The sequence below is a fragment of the Thamnophis sirtalis genome, unplaced genomic scaffold (assembly GCF_051295495.1).
Source record: "Thamnophis sirtalis isolate CommonGarterSnake01/CBP01778 unplaced genomic scaffold, rThaSir2_p1.2 scaffold_7, whole genome shotgun sequence".
NCBI lineage: Eukaryota > Metazoa > Chordata > Lepidosauria > Squamata > Natricidae > Thamnophis > Thamnophis sirtalis.
The window spans coordinates 7,964,380-7,990,771 of record NW_028261387.1 but is presented as its reverse complement, the minus strand read 5'-3'; the positions used below and the strand labels follow the sequence as shown (position 1 = coordinate 7,990,771).

The window sequence follows — 26,392 nt, the reverse complement described above, 5'->3', positions numbered from 1 at the left end:
AAGGTAAGGGTTAGGGTTAGGGTTAGGGTTAGGGTTAGGGTTAGGGTTAGCGTTAGCGTTAGCGTTAGCGTTAGCGTTAGAGTTAGCGTTAGGTTTAGCGTTACGTTTAGGTTTAGGGTTAGGGTTAGGGTTAGGGTTAGGGTTAGGTTCAGGGTTAGGGTTAGGGTTAGGGTTAGGGTTAGGGTTAGGGTTAGGTTCAGGGTTAGGTTTAGGTTTAGGGTTAGGGTTAGGGTTAGGGTTAGGTTTAGGGTTAGGTTTAGGGTTAGGTTAGGGTTAGGTTAGGGTTACCTTTAGGGTTACCTTTAGGGTTAGGTTTAGAGCATGCTTCTGTCGGCACGCTGTTGTTGGCGCACTTCTGTGCTCATTCGTTGGTGCGATTTCAAACTCGCGCTTTTCTCCCCACTGTTTTGTTGGTGCGCTTTTGTCGAGGGCGCATTTGTCAGTGAACCGTCATTTGCCACTTTCCCCATCAGCTTCCAACAAGGAAGGTCAACAGGGGAAGACAGATTTGCTTAATGACCACATGATTCGGTTGACAACTGCAGTGATTCAGTTAACAACCAGGGCAAAAGAGGTCATAAGATCAGATGTGACTTACTTAACAACTGCTTTGCTAGGCAGCAGAAATTCCGGTCACGATGGTGCTCATGAACCAAGGACTATTTGAACTGGCTCTTGCCCTGCCAAAAGACAATTAAAAAATAGAATTCATGTCAATGTCACTGCTATTAAGTCCAGCCAACGTTCATCTAAAGCGGGTGTCAAACTGATGGCCCATGGGCCGGATGCATCGCAGGCAGGCCACGCCCACCCCAGCTCCACAAAGGGGGGAAAAGTCACAATACGTCATGTGACGGCAACGTGACGCCACAATTTTAACACCCATGATCTAAAAAGTCCTGTAAGAATCCTGAAGCTCAGGAGCTTCAAAAGAAATGAAGCAAATCTTAAAGTTAGAGATGAGATAATATTGACATGGGTCTATGACAATTCGCCATGGCCAAGTTGCCATGCGAAAACTAATATTGGAGAAACAGTGAAATAGAATCATTAAAGAAATAATGCCAAAGTAGAGAGAAAAATGAAATGTGAATGACAAAAATTAAAATAATTTTTTAACCTTCTTAAATAATTAAATTGAATTGTTGAATTGTCCCTCAACAAATTGTGCTGTAGCAAGTTGGCTGTAGTAAGCAATCTTGTGGTGATTTGGCTATGGCAAGTTGACCAATGGCAAGTTATCCCATTCTGCCTCTGAAGTGCATCAGAGAACTGGAACTATTTTGACATGGCCCCAAGTCTTCATGTAGAACACGGGTGTCAAACTCCATCGCGTCGCGGGCCGCATCGTGACGTATCACGACGCTTTTTGTCTTCGTGGAGTCAGGGTGGGCGTGGCCTGCACATGACATATCCGGCCCACGGGCCGCCAGTTTGACAGGCCTGATGTAGAAGGTTTTATTGGAATTCTTTCAACCATTCCTAAGTGCTCTGCAAGCAGAAGGACATGGCTAGTGGAAGCCGAAGTCAGACTGTTTATTATTGGAAAATTTATTTTACACCGCCATATTAGAAAGAGTTTTTTTTTTTTAATGATAATTATGGCTTTGTCTTCTGCTTCACAAAATGCTCCTTCGAATTGCTGTAAGTTAATTTTTCAATATTCATTTGATTTAAACATGTGAAATTTCTGCCTTGCTGGTTTCAGTCTTAGCCCAATCAGAAATCAAATTCTTAAAACACCATAGCGTAGCAGTTGCTAAACAGTAATTACTTGGCTTTAAAGAAAACTGAGGCTTCAAACATCATTGCGTTGTACACCTGGTTAATAGCCATTTCTCTTTTCTTCAGCTTACACATTCAAGCCTTTCTCGATGTTATTTTAATTTTCCTTGTGATATTTTGAAAGCCCCAAATTTAAAATTAAAAGCCCTCAAGCCCATTGCACCACAAAAATCCACAAAATAGAAGGCAATCCTTAATATATCCTCAGATTAAATCATACTGAGGGAAGCTTTGGGAGGAGGAGGGGGAAAAAAAGGAAAATGAAAAAAAAAAAGACTGATGTTATTTGTCTCCTGTAAACACAATAAGGTACAGATTAAAGATAAGTCTGAACACCAGCTAAGCTTTCAAAACAGCTTGTCGGCTTTATCATGCAAGTTTAAATCACGGTATTATTATATTAGATTTTTTTTTAAAAGACGTCACGGGAGGCACTTTGAAATTAATTAAAACCCTGCATTCATTTGTTTTGGGAAAAGATACATTTTATCCACGGAGACAATACAACACATCCAAACACCCAGATATAATTTTTAAGCAAAAAGAAAGAAAAGAAAAAGAGACATTGCCAGTAATATTTCAGAATTACTCCTCTTCGGGCATGACACGCAGCCAATTGTGGCATGATTTCTGAAACAATTATTTGTACCTGAGGTGGTTACAAGGAAAGCTCTATTGACACCAGAATGATGTGTTCTGTCAATTGTTCCTCCTATTATTATTGTTATTAGTAATATTAGTATTAGTATCGCTGCTCCAGTCTTTTTCTTTGGAAGTTCAACAGCAGCCCCTAGTGGACACGAGGGAGCACTGCAGGAGCCAATGGCAACTGCGAATCCAAGCACTTTTAAGAGAGGTTTCCATTAAAAGGGGAAATTCTGCTTGTTTTCCACTCCACTCCTACGAAACTGCAGCTCCTATCTTGTTACAATCAGAAAGAGACCTGCAGGACACAGAAAGCACCAGCCTTTGTCATGGTAATCAATGGAAAATGCAGTTGCTGTTGCTCTAAGGCGGAAAGGAAGATATCCAGGCGACAATATACATCTCTCTGTTTTGTCACTTTCATTTTATAATAATTACCACCTGAATAGTATAGCGGTGTGTGTGTGTGTGCTTTCTGACTAATATTCAGTATCACTCAAATCAAAGCAAGGGCTTGCATAAGGAAGCAAGAACCTATTGTGAACTGTGCACCGTATTATTAAGACGGGGTCCCAGGTTTAGAAGTTTTTCCCCCAATATCAAAACACAAAAGAACCCTTTGCGCCGAAGGAAAATGCTCCCTTCCACCACCACCACCCCAAGAAAAGGAACATCACCCAGTGTTCAAATGTATACCGAAGGGACTCAAGAAACAAATAAGTTCCCTTCAGAGGCTGACGTTATTTTCCTTTGGAGCTTAAGGCTATAGCAATGGAGATGGGAGGGTGTGAGACTTCTTCAAATATATAAATAGCCAGAGCAGAATTCAGCATCTTTCGTGGGGATGTTAAAGAAAATGATATTCGCAAATACGTTAATTTTTAACTTTTGTAATATGTGGGTTTTTTTTTTTTAATGTTGTACGCCACCCTGAGTCCTTGGGAGAAGGGTGGCATATAGATCCAATAAACAAATAAACAAATAAACAAACATGCAGGTGGAATCTTAAAGATTGATCGCTTCTGAGCAGAGCAGGAGAGGTGGAGGGAGGGAAATGAAAAATTGCAAATGGCTCCATCCCAGATTTCCAATGAAAAGGATGCAAAGAGGAAATAAAGTCCAGCATATATATATTTTTTCCCCTTGTCAAAGCCTCATCTACGAGCATTATATTTCTCCCGGAACCTCAGAAGGGCCATTGAATTTAGCCCGTGGAAAGCCGTTCTCTGTCATAAACCAGGCAACGCGGTTCTTAATGAGCAATCTTAGTTCCCAACCCCGGTTATTGTATTTGTGGCAGCAGGCGCTGAATAGTTCAGGGTTTGTTATCAACTCTTCCGGTAAATCTTAAGTTGGAGACTGCTGAGATAAGCTTGCAAAGCTCTCGGAGGATAAAATCACTCACTCTCCATTGCCAGCTTGAAAGCAGCTTTTACTACAGAATCTGTTGAGGCATCCAATGTACCAAGGGGGCCTTGATTGTCTAGGAATCGGGTTTTAAGATTCTGGACTTTAATCAGCCACTTCTGTCTGTGCTTCCTTTGTCTGCGATGTATTCTTTCAGTCCTTGCTCATCCCGGCTTTTTTATGCATTCCGAGCGGAGTCAAAACAATGTCTCCAGAGAAGTAGCTGGTGTGGTCCTAACTCACACAAATGGTTGTAACTTGAGGACTACCTGAATTGTTGATTGCAATGCAGGAAGTCCTCAATTTACAATCATTTGTTTCCTAGTATGATTTGATAGCTTATTAGTGACTATCATTACCATATTTTTCGGACTATTTATTTATTATTTATTTATTAATACGATTTATAGGCCGCCCAATCTCGAAGGACTCCGGGCGGCTTACAGCAAAAAGAGAAAAGAAATAGTAAAAAAAAAGGACAGGTTTAAAATCACCACGCATACATTCGTTCTGATCGGGGCTGGACCCCAACAATGAGGTCAACAGCCCCAGGCCTGCCGGAATAGCCAGGTTTTAACAGCTTTTCTTAAGGCCATGAGAGTGGGTAAGGTCCGGATTTCTGGGGGTAGCTCATTCCAAAGGGTCGGGGCAGCCACAGAGAAGGCCCTCCTCCAGGGAGCCGCCAGCCGACATTGTCTGGCTGACAGCATCTGAAGGAGGCCCACCCTGTGGGATCTCACCGGCCGTTGGGAGGTATGTGGCAGTAGGCGATCTTGCAGGTATGCTATGAGACGTACCTTTTTCCCCCAAAAAAGAGGGTGAAAATCTGGGTGCGTCTTATACACTGAATACAACATTTTTGGCCTCCCAAAACCCCGCCCCCTTGACAAAAGTGGATGTGCAGAGGATTTGGGAGGCCTGCAAAGTGCTCCTGGGGGCTGGGGAGAGCAAAAACGAGAGAAAAACAAGCTGTTTTTTGCTCGTTTTTGCCCCCCCCAAGAGCAAAGTGCCCCCTTTCAAACTCTCTGCATGCACCGTTTTTCACAAAACGAGGTATGCAGAAGGTTTGGTAGGCTTGCAGAGTGCAAAAACTTTTTTTTTTAATTTACCTCTTCAAAATCTGGGTGTGTCTTATGCTCCAGTGCATCTTATAGTCTGAAAAATACGGTAAGTGTTGTATCTTTTTATTCTTGATGAATGTATTTTATTCTCCTTATGGACACTGAGAGCATATGCACCAAAGACAAATTCCTTGTGTGTCCAATCACACTTGGCCAATAAATGAAATGAGATGAAAGAAAAAAAGGAAAAAGGGACAGAGATACAAAAGGAAGGAGAGAGAGAGAGAGAGAGAGAGAGAGACAGAGACAGAGACAGAGACAGAGACAGAGACAGAGACAGAGACAGAGACAGAGACAGAGACAGAGAGAAAGAGAGAGATACAGAGAGAGAACACATGGCCGGCAAGCCACTCCCACCAGGTCACATGGCCAGCAAGCCACTCCCACAAAGGAGGCCACACCCACAGAGTAGGTTCGAAAAAATTTTGAAACCCACCACTGACATCAATGCTTTAAATATATTGAATGCTGCCTCTGTATTGTGAAATTTTGAACTTTTTTTCCCTTGAATTAGGATTTGATTAAATAAGCACACAAACAGCTACCTTAATTCTTAGCCCATTTCATGCTGTGTCTGGGATGCCATTAAGGCTCCCTGACAGCACGATATTAAAAGGATGCTCCTTGAAGGATGTTAACATTGTGTGTTGCCTTGAATACATGCATTTGATTGGCATTATCAGCACAGATTTTTGCTCAAAAACGCCTAATTTCCCTATGCGTTCAGTATAAAAGAAATACACCAGAAAGCAAAAAACGCTATGAAAGATGACTCAATGGAATTTGTTATCAGAAGTTATAAATGTCGGGGTAGAGCTGCTACCTCAGCACTGAGGGAGGGAGTTCTAACTAGATTGGGGCATTCCTAATAACGCTTTCTAAAGCTGGTATACCTGGGGATTAGATGAATGAGAGGGGAAAGGGAATTGCTGAACACAAGCTAAATAGATTTGACTAAAAAGGCTAAGCTCCTTCCTTAGAATTTCAAACAGCTCTATTTAGCCAACAACAAAAAAAAAAAATAACATTGTTAAGCCTAACTTGGTATCATAGCATCTAAAATGGACGCTTTGAAGCCAAAGTATTATTTGTGATCGCTCATTCATTCCTCTTCTTCTTTCTCCTTCTGCTCTTTGAATAACTCTGGCTCCGGCCCAAATACAATAAAACTCCCAGCAGGGAAGCCCATATCTCGGATCCTGGCTTATCAATTACTGGGATCGCCTCACTCGAGCCTCGGTGTAATTTGTCCTACAGAAAGAGAAAGGCTTCATAGGGCCAGAAGCGATAAAGCGAAAATCAGGCAGTGTTTTTTTTAATAAAAATAGAAATGTGTTCTGACCCCCCTCGTCCCATACCAACACACAATCCGAGCCAAAGATAAATTACGGCATTTAATTAACAGACAGACAGGTCCTTGGCAGCAAACCGGCACAGACAAGCTTGGGCAGCAATAAACACAGATAAGGCTTGGCAGCAATCCAGCCTGCCAAGCTCATTACAAGGTTCTCTGACATTCGATCCTGTGTTGACTTCTGCAAAGAGGGGCATGTGCACAAGTAGTCTTTTTATAGTCTGGAGAGGAGCCTAATGACCACCAGCTGAGTGCAATTATCTCCTGTAACTGCACAACTGTTCCTGACGCCTATTAGCTCTTTGGTGCCGTGCATCCAGAGAAGCTGGTTGGCCACCAGGAGGCGCCTGAGCCTTGGACCAGTGGGGAGGAGACAAGGGATCCTGACATCATGCATTGGAGCAGTGGGGAGGAGACAAGGGAGTTGTTCTTGGATGCCTGGCAACGGAGAACTAATAGGCGTAAGGAACAGTTATGCAGCAGTTACAGGAGATAATTGCACTCAGCTGGTGGTAGTTAGGCTCCTCTCAAGACTATAAAAGGAATTATTGTGCACACGCCCTTTGCAGGAGTCAACATATTCACTTGAGCTGGAGAACTCTCGTGGCTAGCTTGGCAGGCTGGAATGCTGCCAAGGTTAGTTTGTGCTGGATTGCTGCCAACGTCTAGTCTGTGCTGGATTGCTGCCAAGGTCTAGTCTGTGTGTTAATAAATCCTTGCAGTATCTTTGTCTTGGCGTGCTTTGGTGTAGAACTAGTGGGGTCAGAACAGGGGATCACATAACCTTGGGACACAACAAAGGTCATAAATATGAACCAGCTGCCAGGCATCTGAATTCTGATCACATGATCATGGGGATGCTGGAAAGGTCGTAACTGTGAAGAATGGTCATAAGTCACATTTTTTTAGTCCCGTTGTAACTTTGGATGCTCACTAAACAAATTGTTTAAGTTGAGGACTACCTATAGTATAATATTTAGTGACAAAACTTTCACTGTAGCTCTCGGGATCTCATCTCATTTGAAGTATTAAAACTCTTTTTGTTTTAATACTAGAGTTTTTAACCTAGAATTTCAACTTCATTGCTCTAACTCCAGATCTCAGAAGTGAGTTCTAGCAACTCCCACAGGCAGAAGTATCAATGCTACCCATAAATACTTGTCACAAAATTTCCTTCTCCTGCAAAGCAATCTTTGCACACAGATCGAAGGAGCTTTTTGTGGGGGGTTAGGAAATGAACCCCTCGGTTCTTTCACTTGTCTTCTTTGATATTATGCCTCATCTTGGTGAATTTGATAGATGTACTGGTTTATGACATCACTCTGTGACTCACGTCAGTCTTAGTAAATATTATTGCCAAGTTTTAATCTCATCCATTTCCAATAGGCTTGTCATTCTCCATGACAGAAATTTAATACAGAAGATCAAATCAGAAATAGATCTTCAGAGAACTACAATTTAGGATTTGGAATTTATCACAGGTATCTGGCAAATCAGCAGAATTTAGTAAAAGTTCAGTAATTGCAATATTCTCAATTAACACACTCAATTCACTGCATAGAATTTACAATGTGAATTACAACATCTAGTGAGATCTTCTACTCTAAATACTGTCAAAGCTAAGGATAAATTAGCCCGCTTCTTAGAAGAAACCTGAGATGAAAACTAAAGTTAAATGAAATAATTGGATGGGAATTTTACACAAGTCATATTGTGAAGTCAATTGTGACTTTTACCTTGCGCTTAAAAAGCTCTTGGACCACTGGAGGAGAAATGATCAAGCAGATAATTTGCCCATCACAATAGATTTTCTCCAGCAATGTCCAGTTGAACAAAATGAGTATCTAAGAAATGAGAAATTAAGTAGGTGTAAATGGAATCTTGATTTAGAATATGAAAAAGAAAGGTGAAAGAAGAATGCAAGACCTTGAAATCATACCAATTGTAGCTATTCCAAGGGTCATTTGTTTCGGTCACCACATTGTCTTTATCTCAACTTGATGTTCTCCAGATGTTTTGGACATAACTCCCAACACCATCTTTATCCCAACTTGATGTTCTCCAGATGTTTTGGACATAACTCCCAACACCACCTTTATCCCAACTTGATGTTCTCCAGATGTTTTGGACATAACTCCCAACCACCATCTTTATCCCAACTTGATGTTCTCCAGATGTTTTGGACATAACTCCCAACACCATCTTTATCCCAACTTGATGTTCTCCAGATGTTTTTGGACCATAATTCCCAAAACTGCCTTTACCCCAACCAGATGTCCTCCAGATATTCTGGATCATAACTCCACTTCCACCTGTGTACATTCTCGCTCCCTTCCTCTGCATCTTTGATGATTTCAGCTGATTTTAATGTTAATATTTATTATTTTTAATATTTAATGTTTTATCCTACTGTTTTTACTTGGTTGTAAGACGCTTAAGAGTCGCTCCTTGGCTAAATAAGCAGCATACAAAGTTAGTAATTAAATAAATAAAAATGCATTCCTATGCTGCAAATTTTCTGCTTGAAGTTACCCCCCCTTTTTTTTGAGAATTTTTTAAATTATTTTAATTAAACAAAAAAAAACAAGAAAAAAGAATCATCTTTCGTTACATCTTGTTGAAAGCGTATCGATTGGTTACAAATATATTCCGTGCTTTTCTTCCACAGTCCTCACATATGCTTCATTCAAATCATGTTGTACATTATAGGTCAAGAAAGAAAAGTTATGTATTTTACTATCCCTGTACCATAATTCTCATTTGGTTACCATTGTTTAAACATGTTTTTTATCTAGAATCATTTATATTAGAAGACACACCTACTGGCGTTCATTTGCAATTTCAATAGATCTCCAATACCATTACACCTTTATGACATGTTCTAAAATTAATTCGGTTAAGTAAGATATCTAAGCATTCCCCCCTCCCCCCCGTAACACACCTGTATGTATCATTAAATATTGTCCATTAACATTTCATTGTTATTATTGTAGTTAACTAAGGGTTATTTACTGATTATCTCACCTCTCTTCTCCAGCCCACACAATATTATAACTTTATAACCATCTTTAAACGATTTATTAATAAGATTTATAGGACTTTTCCCACAATCCCAAATTAGTTAACTATGTGCTAAGAAAATAAACATTAGACATCTAAGACAATCTAAGAGATATTAACATTTCTACTTGACAATCACCCAGAATGTACATTAGCATTTCTATGGCCTGGTTATTTATCCTAACTAGGGTTATTATTTCTCTATTAGTATCATAGTCAATTTATGTTAATGGATAAACATTCAATGGTAATCTAAAATAGTCTACACGGTACTGAAATCTCTACTTAATAATCATCAAATATTAACTAGCTTTTTTCCATCAATTGGCATTATTAAACCAGTATCTTTCCAGTAACAAAACGGTTCTTGAAGTTACCCCTTTTATCAGCTGTTCCTGATCTAAAGACCTGTTGGATTTCTGTTTCATTCATTCATGCCATCTGCAACTTAACTTTCTTTTACATGGAAACTCCTGTCCATTTGCAGCCAAGGTGCACCACAGTTCAACCGTCAGCGTTTGAATGAAGATGTATTTTATATGTATGTTTCTTTTTTCTCAACTGACATCCGTTGTCTCTGGAGCATTTGCATTAATAACTACAAGCGCTGATAGAGCCTTTCAGGCCCAACTTATAAGTGAATGTATTGGTTCATCACAATTCATTAATCAAGACTGTGCTGAATTTAACAGGCAGCAGATTATTAGACACCAAATTATACAAACTGGAAAAGGGGGGGGGGTAGGCACCATTTCCCTAGGGTCAGAGGTAACGCAAATGGTTTTGCACAGAACCATAAACCCCTATTAAAATTAAGGCACACAAAAATTATGTTCACTGCTTATCTAACGTAATTTTTTAAGGATGTTACACTAATTTACTTCTTAACTGGTCCTAGTTACACAGTAAAAAGGGCTAAAGGTTAAATGCAACGGTTCCTTTGATGCTTGGTTAAGCAACTCATACTAACATATCTTTAGAGAGGTGAGGAAATTAATGAAATTACTACCATAATTCATTGCTAATGGAAAACCGTCAATGCATTCAGCCAAGAGTTCAAAGAAATTCTGAATGGACCCGGAGACCTAACCCCCTGACTCGCATGATTAGGCTCGCAACTCGTGTTTCGACTTCTCTCAAGAGACGGATTTGTCATGTAACTCCGTAAACTTTGCAAATTGCTGACCTTGACAGCTGAGGTCTTCCTACAGGCCACAAATTTTTTTTAAAAAATGATCTTTCTTTTTTAATTTCCATTAACTATGAGTTTTGGTTTGCTTTATTCCTTTAAATTATATTTTTTTTAAAAAAAGGTAAGAGGTGGGCTGTTCCACTTTTGAAAGTAGTCAACACAATGAATATTTTAATCTGGCAATTAAAATCTTGAAAAGCAATATAATGTAAATCATGAATTGCATAAAACCTGGATCTTCATAATGGAAAGTGTTCCTTTTTATTACTGCCCGAGAGAGAGAGAGAGAGAGAAAAGTCAGTTTCTGATTGAAGCAGCATGAAAGACTGAGTAATAAAATGAAATTAAAAAATGTTACTTTGTACAGATTTCATTTGGATCTTTTAAAAAGTGCTAATATATCATTGTGAATGTGCATCACATAATTCATAACCGATGAAGTTGCTAGAGCCGTGGAAAAAAAGAAATGTAAAACTGGAGCTGTCCACCTGCATATTTAAGATCCTTCTAGACAACAGTATTACTTAACTAAGAATGATAGGATGATAACCTAAACCTAAGCCTATTTCACTATACATTTGTTTCATGCTACTACCACTCAATGATAGATGTATAAAAAACCTCCACAATGCATAAAACTTTCTCTCTAACCTTGAATTTTATAGCAATAGGAATAGCAGTTAGACTTATATACCACTTCATAGGGCTTTCAGCCCTCTCTAAGCGGTTTACAGAGTCAGCATATTGCCCCCAACAACAATCCGGGTCCTCATTTTACCCACCTTGGAAGGATGGAAGGCTGAGTCAACCTTGAGCCGGTGAGATTTGAATCTGGGAATCGGGGAATTCTGGGAGTTGAAGTCCAGTCATCTTCAAGTTGCCAAGGTTGAGAAACACTGACCTATAGACTACCCATCTCGAAGCTGTTATCATAACTTTGCTATACCCTGGTCCCTAAAATCCATCTAATTTGCAGTGATGTCCAGTTGGCCAGTATTATGTTACGCAGTGGTGCACAGAACCCTAAACAAGTTAACACACTCGACTAATGGTCAACGCAACTCCCATTCTAAATGCAATTCCCATTCTAAATGCAAAAGGGATGATTAAAAAGCTGAAACTTTATGCCAAGTCTGGCGATGAAATAGTTAAGAGATGGAGATGTTTCATCTTACAAATATATCTTCTTTCACCTACGCTAAGCTTTTATGGACTCAGATTTTTCATCTATTATTATTATTCTCCAAGTCTGAAAAAATTACTTCTATTTATAAAGTTAGGACTATTTTAACACTACAATTTAGTTTCCTTCCACTATTAAAATTATTAATGTTAAGGCTTACTTGTCCCTTAATTATATAAAACTCTACAAGGAATAACAACCTGTACATTTACTATGCAAATGCGGTTAATTTATAACAGATTGCTACTTCAAATACAAGTATTAAGTCACTATTAGATTTGTTTAGGTAATGTACTAATATGCCTCACTAAAGTCTTAAATTTCTAAGTAGCAATAGTGTTTGTTAGATGCAAATAAGGATTATCTTAATTAAAACACCATCCCCGACATCTCAGAAGATTTAGTCCAAATCTTTATATAGAGCAGATTCATTATCTTTCTGCAGTTAATAAAAGTACAGCCTTCTTTGGTTACATTTTAGAATTTAACATTGATTATATTTTGTTACCAGAAATAAGATACTAATGACTTTTAATGCAAGCCAAAAGCAATTTTGTCAACTCAATTAAAATACTATTTAATAGCCACTCAAAGAACTTTAATTTTTATATAATTATATACTAGATAAATGTTTGGGGAAAAGTTTTGTTTTAAAAAAAATCAGCAGGCTGTGCAATAGAAAGCAAAGGCCATTGTACTTCTAATAGTGTGCAGATTTGCCACAATAATGTTCACAGAAAATCACAAGGATGCAAAAATAATGTGTGTATGGTGACATCAGCATTACTGCCACTATGTCCTTGCATCCTGCTAGCTGGTACAAGCATGTAAGATATGGCATTTGTATGATGATGCTATCTCACCACACACAATCATTTTGCACCATCCTTGTGGGCGTACTCTTCACTTAGCGACCACAATTGGGAGCCGACAATTCCACTGTAAGGGATGCAGTCCCTAAGCAAAACATCCTGTGACCAAGACAGGCTTATAACTTACTTTCCTGTTCTGACCCCCCTCGTCCCACACCAACACACACTCCGAGCCAAAGATAAGTTACGGCATTTAATTAACAGACAGACAGGTCCTTGGCAGCAAACCGGCACAGACAAGCTTGGGCAGCAATAAACACAGATAAGGCTTGGCAGCAATCCAGCCTGCCAAGCTCATAACCATGTTCTCCGACATTCGTTCCCGCGTTGACTTCTGCAAGAAGGGCGTGTGCACAAGTAGTCTTTTTATAGTCTGGAGAGGAGCCTAATGACCACCAGCTGAGTGCAATTACCTCCTGTAACAGCGTGACTGTTCCTGGTGCCTATTAGCTCTTTGGTGCCGTGCATCCAGGAACAACTCACTACTGGCGTCTGGCTCACTCTCCCTTGTCTCCTCCCCACTGGGCCAAGGCTCAGGCCTGGTGGCCAACCAGCCAACCAGCCTCTCTGCGCCCTGCTTGGAGTCGGAACCCTGTCCAGGGTCCTCCACATCCTCCAGAGCTGACTCATCGGGCCCCTTGCTGTCGGAGTCTGGTGGCAGCTCCAACTGCTCCTGCTGGGCCACAACACTTTCCCTTCAGTTGTTAAGGAAGGTACTGCGGTTGTTAAGCAAAACACAGTGTGTCCACAACTTACAATTTCATTTCTGCCTTCTCTGTTAACTCTGACTGTTGCAAAGTACACAAATGGTGTTTATGTGTCCGTGGGAAGCTGCGACGATTGTAAATGTGCATTCGTTGTGAATGGCATTCACATGACCATAGGATCCTGCACCAATGTGCAGATTTACTTCTTCTTGCACCTCCAAATTGGAGACCTCAAAGTAGTCTCCATAGTAGTTGGAATCCCAAAAGGGATAGAACTGAAGCATGTGTTTTGGGGTTCTCTTTTTTAATATTTTTGATGTTTGTGTTTGAATGTTTGAATGTTTATTTTATTTGTATGCCACCCTTTTCCCCCGAAGGGGACTCAGGGCGGCTCACAACTCAACTAAGGGAGGGGGATACAGACAAAAAAATTAAAACAACACGCAACAATACATAATTTAAAACACACAAGAGTCATACCATTCGAGAAGGGGGTAGAAGCTTTTTAGCCCCAGGCCTGTCGGAATAGCCAGGTTTTAAGGGCTTTGCGGAAGGTCTGGAGGGTGGTGAGGGTTCGAATCTCCACGGGGAGTTCGTTCCAGAGGGTCGGAGCAGCCACAGAGAAGGCTCTCCTCCGGGTAGTCGCCAGTCGACACTGGCTGGCGGATGGAATTCGGAGGAGGCCTAATCTGTGGGATCTAATCGGTCTAGAGGAGGTAATTGATCCACAAACGAAGCATGCATTTTGGATAGGAAAGGCTTACATGCATCCAATCCATAAATACATTTTTAAAACTTTTTTTTTAAGAATGTTAGTAGAAAGGACATATTTCCCAGGCACACATCATAAATAATGGTTGACTTATGTCTGTTTATATATTACAAAAATTCCTCAGCTATCCTCAGTTAAAACTCTTTCAACACATGGGTAACTTTATGCATAAATAAAAACAACTTCAATACAATCAATTTCGTTGTATACATGATGTACAGTGACAATAAAGGCTATACTATACTGGCTCCGGTTTTTACTCCTGTCTCCCAAGGTTATTCTCACATTCATTACAAGGCACTTCTGGGGTAAATTGTTACAAGTTGTGGTTGCTTTAAGATTTTGCATTACAAGAGTATATCTTCGCATCTTCAATCCAATGCACTTTTTTCCATTTGAATCCAGAGTGGTACACAGCCTTATACTTTTAAGTGCTAAATGTTACAACTTTTCTTGTGTGCACATTCAAATGGAACTATACAGTCATATTGATAAGAAAATACACTCCAGAATCCTCAAGCAATCAATATTAAACCGTTAAGGCTAATTTTCAGGATACAGTCAATAACCACAATGGTGTGATCCATCACATTCTATCTGATCACATATCACATATTTAAAAAAACCATGCAGAACTTCATTTGCAGGATTATGGTCTGTACCCTACCTTTTTTTTGACCCTATGAATAATCCTGAAACTTTTACTCAGAGTTGGAACAGACTGGTCAAGTGGTGGGATTCAAAACAATTTACTACTGGTTCTGTGGGCATGGCTTGGGAGGGGGCGTGATTTGGTGGGCATGGTTTGGTGGGCGTGGCAGGGGAAGGATTCTATAAAAACTCTATTCCCTCCCCACTCCAGGGGAAGGTACTCAAAATTTGCACTACCGGGACTCTGGACTGATCCCACCACAAGAAATCCTTCCTACATGCCTGAACCTGAAGCAGAGGTGGTATTCAGCAGGTTCTGATCAGTTCTGGAGAACCAGTAGCAGAAATTTTGAGTAGTTTGGAGAACTGGTAAATACCACCTCTGACTGGCCTCACCCCCAGCTATTCTCTGCCTCCCAAGTCCCAGCTGATTGGGAGGAAATGAGGATTTTGCAACAACTTTCCCCTGGAGGGGGGTGGGAATGGAGATTTTACAGTATCCTTCCCCTGCCACGCCCACCAAGCTATGCCACATCCACCAAGCCACGCCCACCGAACCAGTAGTAAAAAAATTTGAATCCCACCACTGAAGCCCCTAATTTTCTACTGTAAGTTAAAAGACCCTACAAGGCTAAAAAAAAAGCTGCAAAAATCCGGTTTGAGCAATCTTTTAGCATTGTCTGAACGTTAAGAGCGTTTAGCGTCTAGGTGATTTTCATAAAATACTGTCCTCTGCGATTAGAAACATAAGCAGTTATGTAAAACGTGTTTGACAGATAAAAAAAACCCCATTAAAACTCTCCCCTTGATCATGTTAGCAAATAGATTTGTCCTCTTTAAATACACGGCAGACATTCAATTAATAATTCACTTTGCAAACATTTTGTAATATTCTCCAAATAAACTAATGAAACTAAAGAATCATACTTTGTGAAAACAACACAGAACCAAAGACTTTATTCTGGGCGCACTAATATTGCTTTGTTTAGAAAACAACCATTACTGGATTTAATTCAGATATGCCAACTCTAGTTAAAAATTATTACTGTTTTCATTTCTCTGAAAAGAAGCAGGAAGCACAAGCATCCTGCTGTTTTGAAACTCAATATTTATGGCAAGCGACTAACAGTTATTTATCCATATATATCACTAGAGTACTCACAGCAAGTGAAAATTCCCAGTTTAATTAAAGACCATGGATATCATCTTCCTATAGATTTTTAGTACTATTAATGATGTCTTCCCAAACCGGAGGGAACAGACTTCATCAGAGCAACCACACCAATTCCTGGAGATCCCTTTGGGAAGCTAGAAACAGGTCCTAGCAAGATATAAAAGAGATATACATGGAGAAATGCCTGTTGTGTTGGGTGGGTGGGTGGGTGGGTGGGTGGGTGGGTGGATGGATGGATGGATGGATGGATGGATGGATGGATGGATGGATGGGGGCGGGGGGGCGGGGGGCAGGCAGGATAGATAGATGGATAGATAGATAGATAGATAGATGGATGGATGGATGGATGGATGGATGGATGGATGGATGGATGGATGGATGGATGGATGGATAGATAGATAGATAGATAGATAGATAGATAGATAGATAGATAGATAGATAGATGATAGATAGATAGATAGATAGATAGATAGATAGATAGATAGATAGATAGATAGATAGATAGATAGATAGATAGATAGATAGATAGATGGGCAATAGAAGCAAGGTTGGTTTTCTAGCTGGATTTTGTCTTTGGGTTTCTTAAGATGTTGGCTATTTTTTGGTCAGTGTTGAAGGCTGTCTTGATATTGTGTTTGTGGAGAATTTTGCTGATTTTATCTGTGGTGCCTTTGATGTAAGGGAGTAGGATAATGCCGTTGTCCTGTTCTGTGTCTCAGTTTTTGGGGAGAGTCTCCCTTTGGATTAATTGGTAATTGTCTTTCTTTGGAATCCCTTGGAGATTAATACGTTTGTGAGAGAGTGTAATTCAGTTTTCAGGTGGCCTTTGTTGGCTAGGCGTTTGGTTCTGGAGATGAGGGTCTTGGCTACAGAGTTGATCTGTGCAGGGTAGTGATGGGATTGTGTGTTTAAGTAGTGGTTGGTGTGTGTGTTTTTTCCAGTAGATGGTGTGTCCTAGGGAGCCATTGGGTTTTTTGTAGATTAGGACATCCAGAAAGGGAAGTTGGTTGTTTGCTTCTATTTCCATAATGAATTGTATTTTGGGGTGTAGGCTGTTGAGATGTGTGAGGAAGTTGTCCAGTTTTTCTTTCCCGTGTGGCCAAATCACGAAAGTGTCATCAACATATCTAAGCCAACGTTGCCAAGACAATCTCAATCTTACAAGGGAAAAGACCCAAATACAACAAGATCGATCTATCTATCTATCTATCTATCTATCTATCTATCTATCTATCTATCTATCTATCTATCTATCTACCTACCTACCTACCTACCTACCTACCTACCTACCTACCTATCTATCTATCTTGTTCAAGGTCTAATCTACTCCATCCAATCACATCTTTCTTAGTCTTCCCCTTCCTCCTGGTCATTCACTCTTCCTTCATACATTTGTTTATGTTTAGATTCTTATTCATCTTTTCTATATAATCAAACCACTTTGTTATACTTCTGTATTGGTCACCCATTTTTCATTCAACCGACATCCATTCAGTACCAATTCATTTTTAATTTACCTTTCACCAAACAGGCTTCTTAAGTACTCCATACAACTTATGCTGACACTCTCAGCACTTCCATATATCCAAGTGGGTGAAACCATGCTGTGATATACAATCACTTTCACTTCTTCTGACAAATAAATTTCCCTTTTTTGCAGCAAATCACATAAACCTTTATTCCAGTATTTGCATCTTGTAATATTTCTGCATTCGTTTTCCCATTCATGGCGAACATTATACCAAAGTACTTCATCTACTTGCTATATTTCATCATCCATACAAAACTTGCAAATATTTAGTTCATTGTCTCTGTCAAACCTGACTGTTTTTGTCTTTGATCATTTTTAAATCCTTGTTGCTTTTCACAATATATCTATTTGCTGCAAAAATTGGGATATTAAATGCAGGCTCACCTATATAGAAAAGTATAAATACATTATACTAAATGTAATAATAATGTAATAGTCAATTGAAATATGAATTGCACTCCCAGTCTTCATACTGGGAAATACAATTCAAATTATAACTTGTATATTTGTATTTTGTATTATGGAAGTGCACATTTTCCAACATGGCCTACACCTAGGTCGTATCTTTCTCTTAGGCTAATAATGCAATAAACATAAGCATTTCTTACTATTGTAAAGATCCCAGGATTAAATTGGTTATTTCTAAAAGTCATAAATTTTGGCTTGGATTTTTTAAAAGTTATATCACATCTGTCAAAGAAATGCCATTACTCAGATATATCAATGACACTCTTTTATCTGCCTGCAATGCACAAATCCTTATTTTATTTTACAAAGGTATACTACAGATATTTGCTATAAGTGATCTGCAGCTTTAAGGCTATTATTATTCTTGTAAAAATATTTATGTTTCATAAGGAAGCTTGAAAACTAATGTCGGATGACTGATATATTAATGAAAAAAGTATCATAGTTGCTTTAAATCTAGACAGATCTTTCTATAATTTAAGCACCCTGTCCCAACAGGATATACTAAATGCTTTTGACATTTCTCTCTCTTCTTCCTGATATTTGCAAAAAATGTATGTGAAAAGTCCTTCCATATTATTTCAAGATAGACTGTTTGAATACTTTCAGGGTTTTTTTTTATCATATAACTTGCTTTTCATCTTTTATCACTTTTCGGAGAAATATATTTTCTCATAGCTCTTAATGGAATTCTGTATTTTGCTACTCACTTTCTCATAAGATAGCATTCCCATCTGAACTTTGATCAAAATAAGGCAATCTTATTCGATATTGCAGTGCAAACTACTTACCTCTTGAGTATGATATTCAATAAATACAACCTAAATGCACTTTATATTTGAATCCTTCACACCTGTCACATCCATTTTGCCAGATTTCATGTTGTTGTTGTTTGCTTAGCTCTTCGTTTCATTTTCATATTATCTGGCCCTAATACAAAGATCAATAGTTTTGATCCCAGCTTCCATGAATGGAAGAAAAGTTCATATTTATGGAAAAGGGATTTCTTGCTACCCCTATGCATCATTTTCTGGAGTGATTGAGAGAATATAAGAATAGAGCTGGAGAGATGGAGTAAGAGATGCTGGTTGTTGTTTTTTTTCTTGGAAAAAAACACCAGGAAGAATGTGGGATGCAAACCAACGCAATTAGTTCCATAGATGAGAACTCCTGGTTTTAATTATCTTCAATGCTGCTACCATAATGTAAAAAGCTACTTGTGATGTGGCGGCATTGAAAAGAATGGATAGGTTTGCTATTTTGCTATAATGGAGCCGAGGTGGCACAGTGGTTAGGGTGCAGTACTGCAGGCCACTTCAGCTGACTGTTATCTGCAGTTCAGCGGTTCAAATCTCACCGGCTCAAGGTCGACTCAGCCTTCCATCCTTCCGAGGTGGGTGAAATGAGGACCCAGACTGTGGGGGCAATTTGCTGACTCAAATTTGCTAAAAATCTGTAAACCGCTTAGAGAGGGCTGAAAGCCCTATTAAGCGGTATATAAGTCTAATAAATAAATAAATAAATAAATTTTGAAAAACTGTAAAATACATCTGATGAGTACTTGCAATATTTAGGCACACTGAAACTAGGTCTTTTTAGACATTGCTTTTACTGTATCTCATACATGTTATAGATTTAACATCTTAACTTCACTCAACTTAAGACTGCACATTTCACATTTCACTCTTCAAGCACTTGGCCGTAAATTTAGCCTGAACAGAACTTCAACCTAAATGACCAATTCTATAAAATATCACAGGGATTGGGAAATTCCTTGTTAAGGGAAAGCTGGCACTCTAGTTAAAGCTTCTGCAGTACAATTTGATTCTTCATCAGCTCTCGTATGTACTTAACCGTATACCATTTCTGCATCTATATTCCCCCATTTCCCTGAAAATAAGACCTCCCTAGATAATAAGACCCATCGGGATTTTGAGCACATGCGCTAAAATAAGCCCTCCCAAAAAAATAAAATTCCCTCCCCGGAAATATTGCAACACTGCAGCAGCCAAAGATGACCACGCTCGCCGGTCCCTGCACCTCAAAAATAATAAGACCTCCCTGAAAATAAAGCCAAGCGCTTATTTAGAGGGTCCAAAGAAAATAATACCCTGTGTTATTTTCAGGGAAACATCCTTGGATATGATTATTCTACATTATCATGCTCATGTTTATAAAACTCAGGGCCTCTGTGAAAGGTGAGGATGACTACTGCGTTTGTGGTGCAATCAGAACATTGCGTGTGTTGAAGTTGTTTTAACGCAAACCAAAGATGCCTTTAAAAAAACAAGTTTACATCATATTCTTATGCATGCCAGTGCTGTGTGTGAGGTATTTTAAGGTGGTTCATATCCGATCACATGGGCAGCAAGCCACTCCCATCCGGTCACATGGGCGGCAAGCCACTCCCACAAAGGAGGCCACACCCACAGAGTAGGTTCGAACAATTTTTGAAACCCACCACTGGAAACATGGTACTTTCTGCAATTTTATAAAGATGTAGTGTGTGTGTTTGTGTGTTTGTGTGTGTTTGTGTGTGTTTGTGTGTGTGAAATCTGTGCAGTTTTCTTGCCAAAATTTCAGGTGGCTATGGCTGAGAGAGGCTGCCCCGGATTAATTTGCTGTCTTGGTGCCTAAGGCAGAACTAGGAGTTACTGTCTTCTGGTTTCTAGCCGAATGCCTTAGCCATTACACCAAGCGCTCCCATTCTCTGCTTATTGTCACAGAAAAAAGGTTAATCTCTATAAGGCCCTTTCTTCAGAGGGTCAACAATGTTGAAATTTTGTCTCTTTGCACAAAGAAATGTGTAGCTTAACAAAGCTATTAAGGACTAGAATGCACCTTATTATAGTTATAATTTATAACTATAATTTATAATATATAATAAACAACTTTGGGTGTTTTGAGAAAGAAAAACTCTTAACATTGACCTTCACAGCTGATGGGGGATGACTCGTCAAAGAACAATAGAATCAAAGCTCCCGTAAAAACTTTATCCCATTCCCCATACAGAGTTTGGGAAAGCTCGCTCTGAAAAGCATTATGAAAAAGATCCACAGTGGTTCAGCTGCAACCAGTGATTTAATTAAAGAAAAAGAAGAGATTCACTGAATCGGACCATCTTCCTATCTGATGGAAGGCAAGTTTTTGCCAAAGACAAGGGAATTTGCAAAATTGCTGCAAACTGGAAAGGGGAAATAACTGCTGATTTAAAATATCCTAATGCAATTTGGTGCTGGTAAAAAAAAGAAAAAAATGCCCCGGAAGGAAGATATGAAATACAATTGAAAAGAAAGCACAATTTTGTACAGATGGAGATGTGTTACTTATGAAAAGGTTCTCTCAAAGACAGGGGCCTATTTGAAATGAACCCTGCAGATGGAAAATAATACCCACAAAAGAACCATTTCAATTCATAGCTGAATAAGTGACTAGGTCATAGAAACCTGAATGCAATGTCTCGGTTAAAAAAGAGGGACTTAAGAAGAAGTCTGAAGAAAGAATTGTGCAAAGTAAAATCTAAATATATAATACTGTGTAATGACAAAGGGAATCAGACCTATTTTTCTTCAGAGTAAAAGAGAAACTGGTACTCTCGGGAGATAATTCACTGTTATATTTGTGGACTTATGAAGGCTAAAAACCCCATCAGGGAACAAATACCTACTAATATTTATTGATGACTTCTCCAGATATAGATTTTCTTACTTGATTGCTGGGGAAAATGCTACAGGAATTTAAAGAGGTTGTTGAAACACTCAGCGATAAATTCTTGAGAAAAATGGAATACTTGGTAAGTGATGTAACAAGATACATGAGAAAAGGGAATAGTAAGTACCACGAAAGAATACCTTTGAGCAAAGGGAACTAGCAGTCGAAAGTTAATTTGCTAATGGATCTTATTCATAGGTCTGATAAATACTCACGACTTACAACTATCCTGGATTACTAAGCGAGGAGATATAAATAATGTCATCCGCCTGCTGCCAATTACCTCCCACAGACCCGTTAGATCGCACAGGGTCGGCCTCCTCCGGGTTTCGTCTACCAGCCAGTGCCATCTGGCTACCACCCGGGGGTAGCTCCGGCCCTTTGGAATGAACTCCCCGCGGAGATTCGGACCCTCACCTCTCTCCAGGCCTTCCGGAAAGCCGTCAAAACCTGGCTGTGCCAGCAGGCCTGGGGTTGATGAGTTCCCCTCCCCTCTCGACTTGTATGGCTGTATGACTCTTGTGTATTTTAATTACGTGTATTGTGTTTGTATCCCCTTTCCCCTTTTGAGTTGTTCGCCGCCCTGAGTCCCTCCCGGAGAAGGGCAGCATACAAATAAATTAAATCTTAATCTTAATCAGTATGGGCCAAATCAGAATGGCTGGATCCAAGATATGTGTACAGTATACACCTAAATATACCAAGGGTCGAAGTGAGCCTGGGACATAAAGAAGTGCTTGTTGAATATGCACATGGTTGTAAGGATTTAGGATCCTGGAAGTTGCCAGAGAAGCAATCAAGATATACACTACATTGTGACAATATTTGATATCAGGGACAAAGGAAAGGCAAATAAAATCCTGACAATGGACCAAGCATCCATATAGCAAGAAAGCTAAGGCAGCTGCAGTAGTCAAGGCAGGAATTCAAGGTAAGAGATGTAGAAACCGAAGCTGAAGTGAAATACTCAACAGAAAAATGTTATTCTAAAGGCTGTCTTACACTGCCTGGTAGGAGACACAGGAGCCTTCCATTTGCCAAGGTGAATCTTTACTGTCATTTTTATCCCACTACCTACAAAAGCAATAAATAGTTCCTTTATTTTTTTTCCTGTTTGCCCTCCCATTAGCACAGCGGCACTCACTGGAGCATGTAACTTCCTTCATAAATTTGATTTTACTGAATTTAAGTGGCTGACTCCAGCTGTTCTGAATGGGCTTAATTCTAGTCCTATTTTGCTAAATGTCTTAGCAGTAGATCAGGGGTGTCAAACTCAAGGCCCACAGGCCGGATCTGGCCCACAGGGTGCTTAGATCTGGCCCGTGGGGCCACCTTGGAAACAGCAAAGGACCGGTCTGCAGTGCCTCTGCCAGCAAAAATGGAGCTTGGGAGGGCTGTGCACTTGGGACACCACAGGAACCCCCGACATGAGCGATGTCAAGCTCGCCGTGCCCATCCTGGCCACGCCCACCCAGTCCCCTGAGGTCAAACACAACCCTGATGTAGCCCTCAATGAAATCAAGTTTGACGCCCTCGCAGTAGATGGGAGGATTGCAGCGAGAGTTAACCTCAGCATTTTGCCTGAAGACTGCATGCTGGGAAAGATTATTCATTTTGCGGGGCAGATTCTCAGGCGCCTAGTAGGTCCATATCAGTGGTGGATTTCAAAAATTGTTTGAACCTACTCTGTGGGTGTGGCCTCCTTTGTGGGAGTGGCTTGCCGCCCCATGTGACCGGATGGGAGTGGCTTGCCGCCCATGTGACCGGATATGAAGATGCCGACGACACTTGTCAGAACCACCTTAGATTACCTCACACACAGCACTGGCCTGCATAAGAATATGATGTAAACTTGTTTTTTAAAAAGCATCTTTGGTTTGCGTTAAAACAACTTCAACACACGCAATGTTCTGATTGCACCACAAACGCAGTAGTCATCCTTACCTTTCACAGAGGCACTGAGTTTTATAAATAGGAGCATGATAGTGTAGAATAATCATATCCAAGGACCAGTGGTGGGTTTCAAAAATTTTTGGAACCTCTTCTGTAGGTGTGGCCTGCTTTCCGGGTCCACTGGTGGAACCTCTTCTAACCGGTTCAGTAGATTTGACGAACCGGTTCTACCAAACTGGTGCGAACTGGTAGGAACCCACCTCTGGTCCATATATTTATTTGTTGTTCATTAATTTATATCCCACCTTTCTGTCATTCAAAATGTAGAGGGGGGGAAAAACCCACTAAACACAACAAAGAAAATGGAGGCATTTGGATGACTCAGGTCTATCAGATTAGGCATTGCACATCATTCTTTCTTCAGACTAGGAGAAGGAAGACTAATTCAAATTTTCATCACAGACATTTGCTACACTCTCTCACCCATCCAGTGACACCAACTCTCATGAATATTAATAGTTGGTCTATTCTTAAAGTTCCAATCATTAAGGAAATGTTTTTATACTAATCAGTACAGGAGGCAAGAAAATTTAAATTGGGATTAAAAAAAATCAGAGTAATATCTATCTTGTATTTGATAGGAATGGAATGGATGGAACAACTGCTATTGCAGCTTCAGAACACATTAAACTCAACCCTACAATTTATCTTGATCTTGAGCTCCAAATTAGAAATACTTACAAATCAAGGTTGCAGAACTGATCACTAGAACACTAATATCCCATATGAGCCAATGTTTGCATTAAATTATGTTCAAGAACTACAAAAAAAAGGCAAAAATGAAACCTTTATTCTCTTATCTTAAGGTTAAGCTTAATGAATATATAACTATTCCATACCAAAAAGAATGTTATTTTTATGTTATGTTATTCAAAGAACATCATAATTGAATATCAACACTGCTTTTAAAAAGAAATAATTTCTTTCCCTTTATTTTCTCTCTCTTCATAAATGGGTAAAATGAACTGAAATAAGTCTTTATTAGAAATATGACCATGAACAAGGCTAGACAAGCAAAATATTGATTCAAAAGCACATAACTCACAAAAGAACAATAACTTTAAAATGTAATTACCATATTTTTCATTGAAGCTTCAATTTATGTCTATAAATATTGTAATTAAATTACATAATAGGTATTTGTTGCAGAAGATAACATAGAATTAAGCATAAACGCCAAGAGGGCAAAAATGCTATTCACACAAAACATTACAAAGACATAAAATCCATTGCAAATCTACCAAATATATGAGATTATTCCAATCATTACAGTTTATTGTCATGAAATCAATTACTGGCCTAAATTCACAAACACAGGCCTTACAACCAATCAGTCTTGGAAAGAACTTCTTTGTGCTATTTTAATTTTGAAAGCAGTATTAATCTTATTTCAAATTAAGTAGTATGGTTGTATTTTAGATTGGGCCAGATTTTGGTTTTTTGGCCTTTGCACTTTTATCTTCAATTGTTTTCCCCCTAAACCTGTATACCTTCCAAATGTGACTTCTCCTAGTATTAGAAAACCCACGGAGGTATTGCCAATTTGTCAGATTTTAATATAAAAAAATAATTTCAGAGCAAGCATTTGGTTCTACTAATTTCTTCTACTAGAAATACTTGGATTGAAATGGCACACTAAGACCATAGATTCTTATATATTCAATTAAAAACAAAACCAAGCTAGCTTTTATTGTGCTATTGAATCAGTGGTGGGTTTCAAAAATTGTTCGAACCTACTCTGGGGGTGTGGCCTCCTTTGTGGGAGTGGCTTGCCACCCATGTGCCCGGATGGGAGTGGCTTGCCGCCCATGTGACCGGATATGAAGATGCCGACGACACTTGTCAGAACCACCTTAAATTACCTCACACACAGCACTGGCATGCATAAGAATATGATGTCAACTTGTTTTTTAAAAGGCATCTTTGGTTTGCGTTAAAACAACTTCAACACACGCAATGTTCTGATTGCGCCACAAACGCAGTAGTCATCCTTACCTTTCACAGAGGCACTGAGTTTTATAAATAGGAGCATGATAGTGTAGAATAATCATATCCAAGGACCAGTGGTGGGTTTCAAAAAACTTTGGAACCTCTTCTGTAGGTGTGGCCTGCTTTCCGGGTCCACTGGTGGAACCTCTTCTAACCGGTTCGGTAGATTTGACGAACTGGTTCTACCGAATAGATGCGAACTGGTAGGAACCCACCTCTGTATTGAATCTATTATAATGCTGAGGGGGTTTAAGAACTCTGCCACATTTTTCCTTATGCTTTTCTTCTGCATGCTTGGTATGGTATAGTAGTTAAGCTCTAACTCTTAAACAGACACCCATAACTTTTCCTCCATATAATGGTCATTTTCTCATGCATTTTTGCTCAAAAATCCCATCCCTTCCTTCTTTTCCAAGGCCAGATATCTAGCAGCAAGAGCCGGACAGTGGTACTAACAACTCTTAGGCAAGAAATATAAAACATACATGTGAATAATTAGGAGAATGAGTAATTTTAACCTAATACAAGCTTTCAGAAACTTATCTGGGGTGTGTATAATCTGGGGAACATTCATAGCTACAAAAGACAGGTGCAATTTTGTCCTGTATTTACACGCCTCTATGTAAAATTGCCATGTCTCCTTTTATTGTCTTATCCAAGGATCTGCTTCCCATCTAGATTATGTTTTGCATAAATTATTTTACTATTGTTTTGCTTAATAGACCCTTTCAGCTTTTATCTGTGTGCTTATTGCTTTCAATTCCACAAAACCTCTGCCCGGATTTTAATGTGGCGAATCGGTTTCTGTTGCATTTTT

General features: G+C 39.4%; 1 protein-coding gene across 1 annotated transcript in view; it reads right to left on the bottom strand.

Annotated features, from left to right (window-relative positions):
- Positions 1–450: 450 nt before the first annotated feature.
- RWDD3 (RWD domain containing 3) overlaps positions 451–26,392 on the bottom strand; it is a 65,952-nt gene continuing 40,010 nt past the window's right edge. Inside the window, exon 5 of the mRNA XM_087720776.1 lies at positions 451–680. Within this exon, the coding sequence (XP_087576902.1) occupies positions 614–680 (67 nt within the window). The 3' untranslated portion in view covers positions 451–613. The remainder of the gene's footprint in view (positions 681–26,392) is intronic.